This window comes from Bos javanicus, chromosome 14, assembly GCF_032452875.1.
Source record: "Bos javanicus breed banteng chromosome 14, ARS-OSU_banteng_1.0, whole genome shotgun sequence".
NCBI lineage: Eukaryota > Metazoa > Chordata > Mammalia > Artiodactyla > Bovidae > Bos > Bos javanicus.
The window spans coordinates 73,238,044-73,257,428 of NC_083881.1; the positions used below are offsets into that span (position 1 = coordinate 73,238,044).

The 19,385-nt window shown below is 38.0% G+C and overlaps 1 protein-coding gene across 2 annotated transcripts in view; it reads right to left on the bottom strand.

Annotated features, from left to right (window-relative positions):
* SLC26A7 (solute carrier family 26 member 7) overlaps positions 1-19,385 on the bottom strand; it is a 180,511-nt gene that overhangs the window by 45,588 nt on the left and 115,538 nt on the right. For both annotated transcript variants that reach the window (XM_061439400.1, XM_061439399.1), the window contains exons 10-13: positions 13,818-13,895; positions 12,751-12,846; positions 3,408-3,514; positions 6-72 (exon numbers count right to left, since the gene is read on the bottom strand). In XM_061439400.1, the coding sequence (XP_061295384.1) occupies positions 6-72; positions 3,408-3,514; positions 12,751-12,846; positions 13,818-13,895 (348 nt within the window). The remainder of the gene's footprint in view (positions 1-5; positions 73-3,407; positions 3,515-12,750; positions 12,847-13,817; positions 13,896-19,385) is intronic.

Below are 19,385 nucleotides of genomic sequence, written 5' to 3' on the forward strand. Positions count from 1 at the left end.
CTTACATCATCCATTTCTGTCTTCACTTTAAACTCCATCTCTTTCATATTTTTTGTACTCAGAGTCTTTGCTCTAGAATGAAAGCATATATAAAATATATAATTTCCAAGTTACTACATTAACCACAACAAACTAAAAAGGATGAGTCACTTTATTATAACAATTAGAAAGTATCCAGAGTGGTTTCCATGCTACATCCCAACTGTTCATAAGACACTGGTAAATGTGTATCTCTGTGGGATCCTCAGAAATAAAGTAACAGCTGCTGCTGCTGCTGCTGCTAAGTTGCTTCAGTCATGTCCGACTCTGTGCAATCCCATAGACGGCAGCCCACCAGGCTCCCCCATCCCTGGGATTGTCCAGGCAAGAACACTGGAGTGGGTTGCCATTTCCTTCTCCAATTCATGAAAGTGAAAAGGGAAAGTGAATTCGCTCAGTCGTGTCCAACTCTTGCGACCCCATGGACTGCAGCCTACCAGGCTCCTCTGTCCATGGGATTTTCCAGGCAAGAGTACTGAAGTAGGGTGCCATTGCCTTCTCCAAAAATAACAGCACAGACATCTAAACTGAGATTTTTAAAATGTAATTTATCTCACCTGGACTCCCAGCTATCATATCTTTAAGGCATAGGAGGTAAATTGACAAAAAAGAGTGAGGAATAAGGGAAAAGGCTAGGAAGCATATGGTTTTTCAGAAATCTTATGTAAAATACAGGAAGTAAAAAGGGAATCAATAACAAGATAGGATCAGATAACAATGTGCATATATGTATATATATATATATATATATGGGGGGGGAGTAGAGAGAGACTCTATAAGGAGTTCATGATCTGAGCCACAGTCAGCTCCCAGTCTTGTTTTTGCTGACAGTATAGAGCTTCTCCATCTTCAGCTGCAAAGAATATAATCAATCTGATTTTGGTATTGCCCATCTGGTGATATCCATGTGTAGAATCATCTCTTGTGTTGTTAGAAGAGGGTGTTTGCTATGACCAATGCATTCTCTTGGCAAAACTCTGTTAGCCTTTGCCCTGCTTCATTTTGTACTCCAAAGCCAAACTTGCCTGTTACTCCAGGTGTTTCTTGACTTCCTACTTTTGCATTCCAGTCCCTTATGATGAAAGGACATCTCTTTTGGTATTAGGTCTCCTACATCTTCATAGAACTGTTCAACTTCAGCTTCTTCGGCACTGGTTGTTGGAGCATAGACTTGGATTACTATGATATTGAATGGTTTGCCTTGGAAACAAACAGAGATCATTCTGTAATTTTTGAGATTGCACCCAAGTACTGAATTTCAGACTCTTTTGTTGACTATGAGGGCTACTCCATTTCTCCTAAGGGATTCTTCCCAGCAGTAGTAGATATAATGGTCATCTGAATTAAAATCGCCCATTTCAGTCCATTTTAGTTCACAGATTCCTAAAATGTCAATGTTCACTTTTGCCTTCTCTTGTTTGACCACTTCCAATTTGCCTTGATTCATGGACATACATTCCAGGTTCCTATGCAACATTGCTCTTTACAGCATCAGACTTTACTTCCATCACCAGTCACATCCACAATCGGGCATTGTTTTCACTTTGGCTTCGTCTCTTCATTCTTTTTGGAGTTATTTCTCCACTCTTTTCCAGTAGCATATTAGGCATCTACTGACCTGGAGAGTTCATCTTTCACTGTCATATCTTTTTGCCTTTTCATACTGTTCATGGGGTTCTCAAGGCAAGAATATGGAAGTGGTTTGCCATTCTCTTCTCCAGTGGACCACATTTTGTCAGAACTCTCCACTATGACTCATTCGTCTTGTATGCAGGTCAAGAAGCAACAGTTAGAACTGGACATGGAACAAAGGACTGGCTCCAAATTGGGAAAGGAGTACACCAAGGCTGCATATTGTCATCCTGCTTATTTAACTTATATGCAGAGTACGTCATGTGAAATGTCGGGCTGGATGAAGCAAAAGCTGGAATCAAGATTGCCAGGAGAAACATCAATAATCTCAGATATACAGATAACACCACCATTATGGCAGAAAGTGAAGAGGAACTAAAGAGCCTCTTGATGAAGTGAAAGAGGAGAGTGAAAAAGTTGACTTAAAACTCAACATTCAAAAAACTAAGATCATGGCATCTGGTCCCATCACTTCATGGCAAATAGATGGGGAAACAATGGAAACCATAAAAGACTTTCTTTTATTGGGCTCCAAAATCACTGTAGATGGTGACTACAGCCATGAAATTAAAAGATGCTTATTCCTTGGAAGAAAAGCTATGACCAACCTAGACAGCATATTAAAAAGCAGAGACATTACTTTTCTGACAAAGGTCCATCTAGTCAAAGCTATGGTTTTTCCAGTAGTCATGTGTAGATGTGAGAGTTGGACCATAAAGAAAGCTGAGTGCTGAAGAATTGATGCTTTTGAACTGTGGTGTTGGAGAAGACTCTTGAGAGTCCCTTGGACTGCAAGGAGATCCAACCAGTCCATCCTAAAGGAAATCAGTCCTGAATATTCTTTGGAAGGACTAATGCTGAAGCTGAAACTCCAATATTTTGTCCACCTGATGCAAAGAACTGACTTATTTGAAAAGACCCTGATGCTGGGAAAGATTGAAGGAAGAGAAAAAGGGGACAAGAGAGGATGAGATGTTTGGATGGCATCACTGACTCAATGGACATGCATTTGAGTAAACTCCGAGAGATGGTGATGGACAGGGAGGCCTGGCATGCTGGATTCCATGGGGCTGCAAAGAGTCAGACGTCACTGAGTGACTGAACTGATCTGAACTGATAGACTCTATAAAGATTGAATCTATAGAGATAAAACTTTAATTTTTAAGAATATATTATTTTACAAAGAATTTCAAAAGAAGGATGAGATGTGAGTAGAAGCTTTATCAAATGGTGAACATTGAGAAAACAGAAAAATAATCAAAATATGGATGTTTAGTAAAAAACAAAAAGAATGTACTTTTTAATAAGCTATGTAGAAAAAGTAGGTAAATTAATACAACTTCAGAAAAGTTAAATTTATTGAGGTTATTTAACTTTTCAAATGATTACATTGCTATATGGTTTGTGTCTCATTAGATACTATAAACATTCCCTTAATAAAAAAAAAAGTAACTCTAATGCAGTATATGGCAATGATGCTAATTTATTCACTTTAATAGATTTTATATATTCTATTTTATAGCTATAACAAAATACTTCTCCTCCATTAAGGCCATTTCTTCTCCATTAAGACCAACATTGTTATATATCACATGTAGATAAAAATATTCTCTTTCTAGCTCTAAATCTAAAAACATGAGATTATAATACTATCTATTCCACAGAAATAAAAGTACCTGACAACACCATATATTTGCTGCTGTGTCAGAATATACAGCATTTAAATAATATCTTACCTTGGGAAGCGACCAATCACGATAGCTGTGGTACACACAACACCAAACAGCAGCCCAACATTGGCAGCAAAACATATTGTGAATATGTATGTGCTGACCCATATGCCCTGAAAGAGAACAGGAGACAGGATACATGCGTCCTTTGGTATGCTCATCTTTCTCCCGATTGCTAAGTTCCTCACAGTCTTGTTCTACAACATTCCTGTGATGAAATCTCTCAGCGAGAATAGAGGACTACGTGGATGTGGAGTACATCTCTCTCCACAAATGCATCAGGAATACATCTTCAGATGTAGAAGATCTCACAGAACACGAGCTGAGTACTGGCAGGAGTCCCTGACCAGGACCAGGAAAGGAATACACAGATCCACACAAAACGAGGACCGGGAATCCTGGTGAGCAGAAGTCCACCGGGTCACAAAGAGTTGGATACAACTTAGTGACTGAATAAGGACAGAAGAAGAAGAGAGAAAGAAAGGGCCTGAGAAAGAATTCTGTAGCAATTATAGTTGAAAACTTCTCCAACATGGGAAAGGAAATGGCCAAACAAGTTTAAGAAGCACAGAGAGTTTCACATAAAGATAAACTCAAGGAGAAACACATCGAGACACTTATTAATCAAACTAACAGAAATTATACCCAAAGAAAAAAAATACTAAAAGCATCAAGGGGAAAAGCAACAGGTAAAATAAAGAGAAATCATATAAGGTTAATAGCTGATCTCTCAGCAGAAACTCTGTAGGCCAGAAAGTAGTGGCAGGATTAGACCTAAAGTTACGAAAGGAAAAAACTTACAATCAAGATTTCTCTACCTAGCAAGGATTGCATTCAGATTTGAGGCAGAAACCTAAAGTTTTACAGACAAGCATAAGTCAAGAGGATTCAACACCACCAAATCAGCTACACAACAAATGCTAAAGGGACTTCTAAAGGCAGGAAACACAAGAGAAGGAAAAGACCTACAAAAATAAACTCAAAACAATTAAGAACACGCCCAAAGAAACATATATACCAATAATTACTTTAAATGTAAATGGATTAAATGCCTCAACCAAAAGACACAGACTGGCTGAATGAATACAGAAACAAGACCCCTATAGATGCTCTCTATAAGAGACCCACTTCAGACCTATGGGCACATACAGATTGAAAGTAAGAGCATAGAAAATGGTATTCCAGGCAAATGGAAATCAAAAGAAAGCCAGAGTAGCAATTTGCATATCAGACAAATAGACCTTAAAATAAAAAACATTACAAGAGGTAAGGAAGGATGATACATAACAATCAAGCTATCAATCCAAGAAGAAAATAGAACAATTGTAAATACTCACGCACCCAACATAGGAGCACCTCAATACATAAGGCAAACATTAAAAGACATAAAAGGGAAATCAATAGTAACATAATAATAGTAGGGGACTTTTCCACCAATGGACAGATCATCCGGGCAGAAAATTAATAAGGAAACACAAGCTGCAAATTATACATTAGATCAGATGAACCTGATGGATATCTTCAGAGCATTCCATCCAATGCAGAAGAATACACTTTCTTCTCAAGTGCACATGGAACATTCTCAGGATAGGTCACATCTTGGGTCACTTATCAAGCTTTACTAAACTTAAGAAAATTGAAATTGTAACAGGTATCTTCTCTGACCACAATGCTATAACAGTTGATATTAATAATAGGAAAGAAACTGTAAAAAAACACACACATGGAGATTTAAACAATACACTTCTTAATAGCCAAAAGGTTACTAAAAAGATTTCTTAAATATCTATAGACAAATGACACTGAAAACATGATGACCCAAAACCTATTGGGAAGTTCTAAGAGGGAAGTATATAGCAATGCAATCCTATCTCAAGAAATAGGAAAAAATATCAAATAGACAAATTAATGCAACTGGGAAAAGAACAAAAAGCAAACAAAAAACACAGAAAGTACGTAGAAATGAATAAATCATAAAGATGAGAACAGAAATAAATAAAAAAGAAATGAAAGAAAAATGCCAAAGATCAATAAAATTAAAAACTGGTTCTTTGAGAAGAAAAACAAAATCCATAACCCATTAGACAGACTCATCAAGATAAAAAGAAGGAAGACTCAAATGAACAAAATTAAAAATGAAAATGAGAGATTGCAACAGACAATACAGAAATACAAAGGATCATAAGAGACTACTATGAGCAACTATATGCCAATAAAATGGACAACCTGGAAAAAAATGGACAAATTCTTAGAAAATCACAACCTCTAAGACTGAACAAGGAATAAACAGAAATACAAACAGATCAATCTCAAGCATGGAAATCGAAATTGTGATAAAAAAAGACATTTCCCAAAAAACAAAACCCACAGCCACGTGGCTTCACAGGTGAATTCTATCAAACGTTTAGAGAAGAGTTAATGCTGTTCCTTCTTAAATTCTTCCAAAAAAATTGCAGAGGAAGGAACACTAATGAACTCATTTTAGAATGCCACCATTACCCTGATGCCAAAACTGGAAAAGACATCACAAAAAAGGAAAATTACAGGTCAATATCAAAGGTGAACATAGATGAAAAATTTCTGAACAAAATTCCAGCAAACAGAATCCAATGACACATTAAAAACATCATGCACCATGATTAATTAGGGTTTAAGCCTATGGATACTTCAATATATGCAAATAAATCAATGTTACGCACCATATTAACAAACTGAAACATAAAAATCACATGATATTCTCGATAGATGCAGAAGAAGCTTTTTACAATATTCATCACCCATTTGTGATAACAGTTCTCCAGAAAATGGGCACAGATGGAACCTATGTCAACCTAATAAAGGCCATATATGAGAAACCCACAGCAAATATTATTGCCAATGGTGAAAGGCTGAAAGCATTTTCTCTAAGATCAGGAACAAGTCAAGAGTGCCCACTGTCACCATTATTTTTCAATATAGCTTTGGAAGTCCTAGCCATGGCAATTAGAGAAGAAAAAGAAATAAAAGGAATCTAGATGAAAAAAGAAGTAAAACTCTCACTGTTTACAGATGACATGGTACTATACATAGCAAACCCTAAAGACACTATCAGAAAATTACTAGAGGTTATCAATGAATTTAATAAAGTCACAGGATACAAAATCAATACACAGAAATCCCTTGCATTCCTATATATGAACAATGATAAATCAGAAAGAAAAATTAAGGAATCAATTCCATTCACTATTGCAACACATAAAATAAAAGACCAAGGAATATACCTATCTAAGGAGACAAAAGACCTGTATGCAGAAAATTAAGACACTGGTGAAAAAAAAATCAGAGATGACACAAACGGATGGAGAGATATACCATGTTCTTAGACTGGGAGAATAAATATTGTGAAAATGACTATACTAACCAAAGTAATTTAGATTCAATGCAAACTCTACCAAATTAACATTGACATTTTTCACAGCACTAGAACAATAACATTTACAATTTCTATGGAAACATAGAAAGACTCCAAAGAGCCAAAGCAATCTTGAGGAAGAACAATGGAGCTAGAGGAATCAATTTTCCTGACATTAGACTGTACTCTACAGCTATAGTGATCAAGACAAGATGATACTCACATGTCCGAGTACCTCTCAGAATCCTTCTCTCTGTCATACATCTTGGCTGAGCAATGCGTGTGCCACCAGGAAACACCAGGAAGGAGTCAGAATGATTGGCCAAAGACAACCTGGAAAGTAATACTATCACCATAAAACCTAAGACTGTGAGACATGTGGCAGAGCAGTTCTCCTGGATTCCTTTACCCTACTGCTCTCCACTCAGGCATCCCTTCCTAATAAAACCCCTTGCATTGTCAGAAAAAATGAATAAATAAAAGAGGATGATCCTGACACAAAAACAGAAATATAGACCAGTGGAGAAATGACAGCCTCTTTTAGAAGTCATGCTGGGAATACTGGACAATACTGCTGCTGCTGCTGCTGCTAAATCACTTCAGTCGTGTCCGACTCTGTGCGACCCCATAGACAGCAGCCCACCAGGCCCTGCCGTCCCTGGGATTCTCCAGGCAAGAACACTGGAGTGGGTTGCCATTTCCTTCTCCAATGCATGAAAGTGAAAAGTGAAAGTGAATTCGCTCAGTCGTGTCCAACTCTTAGCGACCCCATGGACTGCAGCCTACCAGGCTCCTCCATCCATGGGCTTTTCCAGGCAAGAGTACTGGAGTGGGTTACCATTGCCTTCTCTGACTGGACAAGTGTAAGTACATGTAAAACAACGAAGTTGGAACACTTCCTAATACTGTACACAAAAATAAACTCAAAATACATTAAAGACCTAAATGTAAGACCAAAAATCTATACAACTCTTAGAGGAAAACATAGGCAGAACACTCTTCGACATAAATCACAGCAAGATCCTCTTTGAACCACTTCCTAAAGTAATGAAAACATAAATAAACACAAACAAATGGGACTAATTTAACTCAAAAGCCTTTGCACAGCAAAGGAAATCATAAACAAGATGAAAAGACAATCCTCAGAATTGGAGAAAATAGTTGGAAATGAAATAGCTGACAAAGGATTAATCTCCAAAACATATAAGCAGCTCATGCAGCAAGCTCAATATCAGAGAAACAAACAATCCAATCTAAAAATGGGCAGAAGACCTAAACAGACATTTCTCTGAAAAAGACATACAGCTGGCCAGCAAACACAGGAAAAAAAATGCTCAACATCACTCATTATTAGAGAAATGCAAACCAAAAGTACAATGAGGTATTACCTTACACTAGTTAAAAATGCCATCATAAAAAAATCTGCAAAAAATAAATGTTGGAGAGGATGTGGAAAAAAGGCAAACTTCTTTCATTGTTAGTGGGAAAGTAAATTGATACAGCCACTATGGAGACCATTATGAAGATTTTTTTACAAACTAAGAATAAAAATATTACAATACCCAGATATTCCACTACTGGGCATATATCCTGAGAAAACCATAATTCAAAATGGTTCATGTACCCCAGTAGTCATTGCAGCAGAATTTACAACAGCTAGGACATGGAAACAATCTGTCCATCAACAGATAAATGGATAAAGATGTTTCAGTACAATGGAATATTACTTAACCATAAAAAGGAACAAATCTGAGTCAGCTCTAGTGAGGTGGATGAACCTACAGCCTGTTAAACAGAGTGAAGTAAGTCAGAAAGAAAGAAACAAATATCAGATATTAATGCATATACATGGGATCTGAAAAAAACTATAAATTATTAGCCTATTTGCAGGGCATGAATAGAGATGGAGACATAGAGAAGAGACTTGGGGACAAAGAGTCCACAAGGAGAAGGAGAGGGTGAAGGAGAGGGTGGGATGAACTGAGACAGTAGCATTGAAACATTATATACATTAATATGTGCAAAATAGGTATCTAGTGGGAAGCTGCTGTATAACACAGGAAGCTCACACTTGTGCCCTGTGACAACCAGGGGTGGTGGGATGGGTTGGAGAGTGGGAGGAAGGTTCAAGAAAGAGGGGACATATGTACCCTTATAGCTGATTCACATTGTTGTATGGCAGAAAGCAACACAGCATTCTAAAGCAATGATCCTCCAATTAAAAATAAATTGTAGATATTTTTTTTATTTTATTTTATTTTTAAACTTTACAATATTATATTGGTTCTGCCATATATCGAAATGAATCCACCACAGGTATACATGTGTTCCCCATCCTGAACCCTCCTCCCTCCTCCCTCCCCATACCATCCCTCTGGGTCGTCCCAGTGCATATTTTTATAAATTAAATTATATAAATGTGTGTCTGTGTGTGTGTGTGTGTGTGTGTGTGTGTGTGTTAGTCACTCAGTCGTGTCCAACTCTTTGCAACTCCATGGACTGTAGCCCGCCAGGCTTCTATGTCCATGGGATTCTCCAGGCAAGAATACTGGAGTGGATTGCCATTCCCTTCTCCTGCAGATCTTCCAGACCCAGGGATCAAATCCTGGTCTCCTGCATCATAGGCAGATTCTTTACCATTTGAGCTACAGGGAGGCATATATATATATATATATATATATATATATATATATATATATATACATACACACACACACATACATATATACACACACCACATAACCGACCCATTTCACTACAGGGTAATTACCTGAGAGAAATAAAAATATATGTTCACACACACACACAAAGTCCAGAAACAAATCCACACTCCACCAGACTCCCTGTGGCAGAAGTTAATGGAAAGGCAAAGTGAAAAAGTGCAGTCTTTTATATAGAGATGCTGCCAACTGCTAATTCAATCCTCAAAAACACTCTATTTAAAATCTGTAAATTGTTGGTTGATGTGTTTGATTCAAAAGTATGCCATAACTTTCCACTATTTTCTCATTTAATGTAATAATATTACAAATAAAACTGTGAATATTTTTGGTCATTTTCAATAGCATTCTCTTTTCTAGGATTGCTATAAAAAGAATTAAGGTAGCTTACTACTAATGATGCATAAGGCTCTCTTTTATTTATTAGGGTATAGTTGGTTTACAATGTTGTGTTAGTTTCTGCTGTATCACAAACTGAATCAGCCCGTAAGTATACATTATTTTGCCAATAAAGTTCCATCTAGTCACAGCTATGGTTTTCCCAGTAGTCATGTATGGATGTGAGAGTTGGACTATAAAGAAAGCTGAGTGCCAAAGAATTGATGCTTTTGAACTGTGGTGTTAGAGAAGACTCTTGAGAGTCCCTTGGACTGCAAGGAGATCCAACCAGTCCATCCTAAAAGAAGTCAGTCCTGAATATTCATTGGAAGGACTGATGCTGAAGCTGAAACTCCAGTACTTTGTCCACCTGATGCGAAGAATTGACCCATTGGAAAAGACCCTGATGCTGGGAAAGATTGTAGGTGGGAGGAGAAGGGGATGACATAGGATGAAATGGTTGGATGGCATCACTGACTCAATGGATATGAGTTTGAGTAAGCTTTGGGAGTTGGTGATGGACAGGGAGGCCTGGCATGCTGCTGTCCATGAGATCGCAGAGTCGGACACGACTGAGCGACAGAACTGAACTAAACTGAACTTTTACATATATCCCCACCCTCTGGGATCTCCATCCCACCCATCCAGATCACCACAGTGCCCTGAGCTGAGCACCCTGAGCTACACAGCAGGTTCCCACTTGGCTTTCCACCTTACACACAGTAGGGTATCTATGTCAGTCTTACAACCCATCCGACCTCATCGTCTGCCCCATTGTGTTCACATGTCCAGTCTCTGCATCTGCATCTCTGTTCCTGCCCTGAAGATAAGATGATCTGCACCATTTTTCTACATTCCACATACATACATTATTCTATGATGTTTGGTTTTCTCTTTCTGCATATTTCATTCCTTATGACAGCCTCTAGGTCAATCCATATCTCTACAAATGATGCAGTTTTGTTCTTTTTTATAGCTGAATGATATTGCATTGCATATATATATATGTATACATATATATAGTTTTTCATTTGCTAAGTCATGTCCAACTCTGCGACCCCACGGATGGCAGCATGCCAAGCTTCCCTGTCCTTCACTATCTCCCTGAGTTTACTCAAACTCATGTTAGTTTGAGTTAGTGATGCCATCTCATCCTCTGACACTTCCTTGACATCTCTCCCCTTCCATTATGATAATGTCCTCCCCCTTATGTGATTAATAAGTTTCTTATGACCTTTATCATGGGATTACCAATAGCTTCTTAAATAACTTTGCATCCTCTCAGTTTTTCTATTTCCATGTGCCACTTCATATATATCACCTTAAAAAAGTCCTGTTCCTTCATCAGCCTGCTTAATTTTGGCCTCTTGGACGGCCTATAAAATACTATTCCTTCAAGTCTCAGTTCACATTTCGGCTCTGCTGTAACTCTTCTGTATTAACCCAGTCAAAATTAAATGTTTCAGCTTCCACTTCTCTCCAGTGCCAAGTTCTTACTTTCGCTTCCGTTATGTTGTATCGTGCCCCACATAACAGTTACTGTGTCTGTGTCTGCTTGCTGCACAGATATTAGTGTCTGAAGAGGATAAGTACTTCTTTATTTATCTCTGCATTTCCACATAACACCTAGTATTGTACCTTGATAGAAGCTCAGTAATATTGAGATTTAAAAGGAGTATTATTAAATTAGGCACCAGCATAAATAATCCTCCAAAGTCTCTCAGAGTAAAGAACTTGAAGGAGGAGTACATAGATAATTGCATATCTATACATACGATACATACATACGATAATATGTACATATGTACATATGATAAATGCCATAATAGAGCTAAGCAGAGTCTACTCATGAAACAGCTCACCCATTTGTGGGAGGGAGAAAGTACCGAATGTTCTCACATTGACACATTTCTCTAGAACAAGCATAATAAAAACTGATGCTAGTAGAATCCATATTTTATAGTATAATTTAATCTGTTCCTTTATGTTATGTTGTTAGCCACTCAGTCGTGTCTGACTCTTTGCAGCCGGATGATGGACGGTAGCCCACCAGGCTCCTTTGCCCATGGCAATCTCCAGGCCAGAATACTGGAGTGGGTTGCCTTTCCCTTCTCCAGGGGATCTTCCTAACCCAGAGATCGAATTCTGGTCTCTCACATCGCAGGCAGCTTCTTTACCACCTGACCTGCCAGAGAAGTCTGTTCCTAGCAATATATTATTAACATAACATTCTTCTCAACGTAACTAATTTTTTTAAAAAATCATTTTTTTTTTAAACAAAGTATTTAGAATGAATATGGTCACCATTTGGAGAATGAAATGGCGACCCACTCTAGTATTCTTGGCTGGGAAATCCCATGAACAGAAGAGCCTAGGGAGCTATGGTCCATGGGACTGTAAAGACTTGGACATGACTAAGCAACTGAGCACATGGTCACTATTAATATGTTTATCCTGTCAATGAAGCATCTGTTTCTTGGAAATTAATGCTGGCTTTCCATATATGTTATATATAGTCACATTTCTACTAGCTGTTTCTTGATGATCTTAACTTCTATAATCAATTTATAATGGAAATTGGGAATTCACAAACCATTCAAGTGATAACATTTTTTAAAAAGTTCTTAAACAGCACATCAATCAAAACTTGATATAATTCCATTTCTGTTCTTATAAAACATTTTACATTTTCATGTCTTAAGACTTTGAAAAAAATTATAGTTTGTAAATAAGTAAAAACTGTTTGTAAAATGTAAGTCTCAAATGGCTAAAACTATCTTCTGCAAATGAAACTATTAAAGCTTATTTTGTAACATGTGTTTAAGCCAAGAGAGCAATTTCAGGTCAAACTTCTACTTACCCAGTCAATTTTATCCACATTCCAATATCTTTTTAAATCTCGAAACTGTATTAGCATTCCCTTCAGTCCCACAACAATAATACTTGCAAGAACACACTACAAATAAAAAATAAGCTGATGAAGATGCAAGATAAATATTTTAATCTAAATTTAAAAGAATCAAGGTATTTTATGTCATTGTTTTTTAAATACTTACTAGAGAAAATTTATCATCATTTAGAAGATTAAAGTAATATTCATTTTGTTTAGAACTAACTTATTATTGTACTTTAAGAACATAATATTAATTCTAGAAAAGTCACAGGGTAAATGTCATTACATCCTCAAAAAAAGGAGGAAATAAAAAGAAAAGTAGTGAATTATAAGGGTGAATGTGATAAGACTGAATGTCCTCTTAATTTTATAATAATTATTCATTGCCATTTGTTTGCAATTTATTGCAAACATTCAGTATACCATGTATTTCTTTAATCGTCTTGAGTATAAATTATCTGGTTGCATCAGAATATATTTATAAGTCTCTTGAGAAATAAACTTGATTATTGGAAGATCCTTTCATGAAAATGATTTATTCTTATTACATGAATGAAGAATTAGAACAAGAACTCTCTCTGGATCCCTGAAGACCAGTATCTTGCTGTAGTGCCCCAGGCTTGTGAAAAGCAAGGCAGATACCCGTACTAATGTTCTGAGTCACTTTGTGTAAAGATGTATCAAGGGTGGCAAGAAATATTTTGTTCCCTACTCTCTTGCCCAGCACACATTTTCTAAGAGTCTAAATTTTATAAAATTCTTCCAAAGTCTATTTCTTATAACAGAGATTGCTTAGTTCTACCTTCCAACTGAATACAGAATAAATCTAATTAAATGAGAACAGCCATGGTACTCTCCCATACCTTACCCATCAGTGTGGGCTCTTTCTACCTCTCCTCTATACAACCATTACTTATGTCACATACCTTTTCAGATTTAGGATCATTGAGGCTGTTCTTCAAAGAAATGTTTAAAATAGAATGATTCTCATTAATGTTAAAATTTTAAATGAAATAATAAAAAGTATTACTTACCATGGGCAGCCAGTAAAGCAAAGGCCCTATTGTATAGATGACTATCAGGACCAAAATGCAAGATATTAGACAAGCCACCTGTAAAATACAAGACCAGCAGAAAAAGAAATCCTTGAATTTTTTTGTAATTCCAAAGTTATAGGGGGAGAAAGATAATTCTTAGTTCTTCCTGATAAAAAGAAACAAAATGTTGGCACGTGATTGTTAAATTATATAGACTGTTGTTATCTGTATTTTGTAGTTGAAGGAACCCAAACATGACAGCTGACAAACTAGTATGATCAAATTAAGTCAGCAATGCGAGAAAAGCAATTCTACACAAAGAAATAGGACACATCAACTATTATCACACACCACAATTTTTTGTTGTTTGTTTAATGGTGAAAATGACACTTCTATTGTACTTAAGACTACTGTTGTTCAGCCTGACCTCCCTTCTCATTTCTTAGTTATGTGGGTAATAACTGAGTACACACAGCTTTAGAAGTTTTCTGGGCTGATGACAAATTTCCATGGAAGCCTTTGTGCTCTTCTTAGGAGTCCTTCGTTACTATGAAACAGTTATATGGGATTATGGAAGCAGTCTCTGCAGTGAAACAAACTTAATTTTATTAATCTTAAAAAATCATTAGTATTGTGTTTTAACCAACTCGATATGTTGACAAAAGGCAATTCAAAACAGCTCACTTCTAACTAAGCTCCACTGATGGAGAACCAGTTTCACATAAACAAATGTTCATGTCTTAATAGAAACATTTAGCCAAACTGTCATCCTACCAAGAGAAAAGAGGCTTTCACAGGACCAAAAAAATACCTAAAATATTCTTATGGGGGAATCAAATGAAATGAAAGCCTAGTGGAGTGGTTAAAAATAAATATATAGACAAATAATCAATAGTAAGGTCTCAGAGCAACTTGCGTTCTCAGACACAGCTAGTGGGACTTAAGATATGGTGCAGCCACTTCCAAAAAAAGTTTGCAGTTTCTCATGAAGTACTGTCTGACCTAAAACTACCTAAGAGAAATGAAAACATATGCCTATCAAAGTACATGTAAATATTTATAGCAGCTTTATTCATAAACACCAAAAATATAATAATTAAATTGTTTACCAATTGGTGAACAGATAAATTCTGGTATATCACTACAATAGAATACTACTCAATAATAAAGAGAATAGACTATTGACACATGTAACAGCATGATGAAACTCAAAATCATAAAACTAACAGAAAGAAACTGATACAAGCTCCTTCCATATTTAGTGGAACTCCTCTACAGCATTCAGTTCAGTTCAGTTCAGTCACTCAGTCGTGTCTGATTCTTTGCAACCGCATGAACCACGCACACCTGGCCTCTCTGTCCATCACCTACTCCTGAAGTTTACCCAAACTCATGTCCATTGAGTCGGTGATGCCATCCAATCATCTCATCCTCTGTCGTCCCCTTCTCCGCCTATCCTCAATCTTTCCCAGCATCAGGGTCTTTTGATGAGTCAGCTCTTCACATCAGGTGGCCAAAGTATTGGAGTTTCAGCTTCAGCATCAGTCCTTCCAATGAATATTCAGGACTTATTTCCTTTAGGTTGGACTGGTTGGATCTCCTTGCAGGCCAAGGGACTCTCCAGAGTCTTCTCCAGCACCACAGTTCAAAAGCATCAATTCTTCGGTGCTCAGCTTACTTTATGGTCCAACTCTCACATCCATACATGACCACTGGAAAAACCATAGCTCTGACTAGATGGACCTTTGTTGGCAAAGTAATGTCTCTGCTTTTTAATATGCTGTCTAGGTTGGTCATAGCTTTTCTTCCAAGGAACAAGAATATTAAATTCATGGCTGCAGTCACCATCTGCAGTGATTCTGAAACCCCCAAAACTAACTGTTTGTCTCACTGTTTCCATTGTTTCCCCATCTATTCGCCATGAAGTGATGGGACCAGATGCCATGATCTTCATTTTCTCAATGTTGAGCTTTAAGCCAACTTTTTCACTCTCCACTTTCACTTTCATCAAGAGGCTCTTTAGTTCTTCGCTTTCTGCCGTAAGGGTGGTGTCATCTGCATATTTGAGGTTATTGATACTTCTCCCGGCAATCTTGATTCCAGCTTCTGCTTAATCCAGCCCGGCATTTCACATGATGTACTCTGTATATAAGTTAAGCAAGAAGGTTGACAATATGCAGCCTTGATATACTCCTTTCCCAATTTGGAACCAGTCTGTTGTTCCATGTCCAGTTTCTAACTGTTGCTTGCTGATCTGTAAACAGATTTCTCAGGAGGCAGGTCAGGTGGTCTGGTAGTCCCATCTCTTTCAGAATTTTCCACAGTTAGTTGTGATCAAAACAGTCAAAGGCTTAGGCGTAGTCAAAAAAGAAGTAGATGTTTTTCTGGAACTCTCTTGCTTTTTCGATGATCCAGCAGATGACAGCCATTTGATTTCTGGTTCCTCTGCCTTTTCTAAATCCAGCTTGAACTTCTGTAAGTTCATGGTTCACGAACTGTTGAAGCCTGGCTTGGAGAATTTTGAGCGTTACTTGACTACCCATGTGAGATAAGTGCAATTGTGTGGTAGTTTGAGCATTCTTTGGCATTGCCTTTCTTAGGGATTGGAATGAAAACTGACCTTTTCTAGCCCTGTGGCCACTGCTGAGTTTTCCAAATTTGCAGGCATATTGAGCACAGCACTTTCACAGCATCATCTTTCAGTTCAGTTCAGTTCAGTCGCTCAGTCATGTCCGACTCTTTGCAACCACATGAACTGCAGCATGCCAGGCCTCCCTGTCCATCACCAACTCCCGGAGTTCACCCAGACTCACGTCCATCGAGTCAGTGATGCCATCCAGCCATCTCATTCTCTGTCATCCCCTTCTCCTCTTGCCCCCAATCCCTCCCAGCATCAGAGTCTTTTCCAATGAGTCAACTCTTCGCATGAGGTGACCAAAGTACTCGAGTTTCAGCTTTAGCATCAATCTTTCCAAAGAAATCCCAGGACTGATCTCCTTCAGAATGGACTGGTTGGATCTCCTTGCAGTCCAAGGGACTCTCAAGAGTCTTCTCCAACACCACAGTTCAAAAGCATCAATTCTTCAGTGCTCAGCCTTCTTCACAGTCCAACTCATACATCCATACATGACCACTGGAAAAACCATAGCCTTGACTAGATGGACCTTTGTTGGCAAAGTAATGTCTCTGCTTTTGAATATGCTATCTAGGTTGGTCATAACTTTCCTTCCAAGGAGTAAGCATCTTTTAATTTCATGGCTGCAGTCACCATCTGCAGTGATTTTGAAGACCCAAAAAATAAAGTCTGACACTGTTTCCATGTTTCCCCATCTATTTCCCATGAACTGATGGGACCGGATGCCATCTTCATTTTCTGAATGTTGAGTTTTAAGCCATCTTTTTCACTCTCTACTTTCACTTTCATCAAGAGGCTTTTTAGTTCCTCTTCACTTTCTACCATAAGGGTGGTGTCATCTACCTATCTGAGGTTATTGATATTTCTCCCGGCAATCTTGATTCCAGCTTGTGTTTCTTCCAATCCAGTGTTTCTCATGATGTACTCTGCATATAAGTTAAATAAGCAGGGTGACAATATACAGCCTTGATGTACTCCTTTTCCTATCTGAAACCACTCTGTTGTTCCATGTCCAGTTCTAACTGTTGCTTCCTGACCTGCATACAGATTTCTCAAGAGGCAGGTCAGGTGGTCTGGTATTCCCATCTCTTTCAGAATTTTCCACAGTTTATTGTGATCCACACAGTCAAAGGCTTTGGCATAGTCAATAAAGCAGAAATAGATGTTTTTCTGGAACTCTCTTGCTTTTTCCATGATCCAGCGGATGTTGGCAATTTGATCTGACAGAATGTGGTCCACTGGAGAAGGGAATGGCAAACCACTTCAGTATTCTTGCCTTGAGAACCCCATGAACAGTATGAAAAGGCAAAATGATAGGATACTGAAAGAGGAACTCCCCAGGTCAGTAGGTGCCCAATATGCTACTGGAGATCAGTGGAGAAATAACTCCAGAAAGAATGAAGGGATGGAGCCAAAGCAAAAACAATACCCAGCTGTGGATGTGACTGGTGATAGAAGCAAGGTCTGATGCTGTAAAGAGCAATATTGCATAGGAACCTGGAATGTCAGGTCCATGAATCAAGGCAAAATGGAAGTGGTCAAACAAGAGATGGCAAGAGTGAATGTCGACATTCTAGGAATCAGCGAACTAAAATGGACTAGAATGGGTGAATTTAATTCAGATGACCATTATATCTACTACTGTGCTAGGAATCCCTCAGAAGAAATGGAGTAGCCATCATGGTCAACAAAAGAGTCCGAAATGCAGTACTTGGATGCAATCTCAAAAACGACAGAATGATCTCTGTTCGTTTCCAAGGCATCATCTTTAGGCTTTGAAATAGCTCAACTGGAATTCCATCACCTGCACTAGCTTTGTTCGTACTGATGCTTCCTAAGGCCCACTTGACTTCACATTCCAGGATGTCTGGCTCTAGGTCAGTGATCACACCATCATGATTATCTGGGTCATGAAGATCTTTTTTGTACAGTTCTTCTGTGTATTCCCGCCATGTCTTCTTAGTATCTTCTGCTCCTGTTAGGTCTATACCATTTCTGTCCTTTATTGAGCTCATCTTTGCATGAAATGTTCCCTTGGTATTTCTAATTTTCTTGACGAGATCTCTAGTCTTTCCCATTCTATTGTTTTCCTCTATTTCTTTGCACTGATCACTGAGGAAGGCTTTCTTATCTCTCCTTGCTATTCTTTGGAATTCTGCCTTCAATGTATATATCTTTCCTTTTCTCCTTGCTTTTCAGTTCTTTTTTTCTCAGCTATTTGGAAGCCCTCCTCAGACATCCATTTTGCCTTTTTGCATTTCTTTTTCCTGGGGATGGTCTTGATCACTGCCTCCTATAAAACATCACAAACCTCCCACCATAGTTCTTCAGGCATTCTGTCTATCAAATCTAATCCCTTAACTCTATTTCTCACTTCCACTCTATAATCTCAAGTGATTTCATTTAGGTCATACCTGAATGGTCTAGTGGTTTCCCCTACTTTCTTTAAGTCTGAATTTGGCAGTAAGGACTTCATAATCTGAGCCACAGTCAGCTCCCAGTCTTGTTTTTGCTGACTGTATAGAGCTTCTCCATCTTTGGCTGCAAAGAATATAATCAATCTGATTTCAGTGCCGACCATCTGGTGATGTCCATGTGTAGAGTCTTCTCTTGTGTTGTTGGAAGAGGGTGTTTTCTATGACCAGTGTGTTCTCTTGGCAGAAGTCTGTTAGCCTTTGCCCTGCTTCATTCTGTACTCCAAGGCCAAATTTGCCTGTTACACCAGGTGTTTCTTGACTTCCTACGTTTGCATTCCAGTCACCTACAACGAAAAGGACATCCTTTTTTGGGTGTTAGTTCTAAAACGTCTTGTAGGTCTTCATAGAACTGTTCAACTTCAGCTTCTTCAGCATTACTTGTCGGAGACTTGGATTACTGTGATATTGAATGGTTTGCCTTGGAAAACGAAAGAGATCATTCTGTCATTTTTG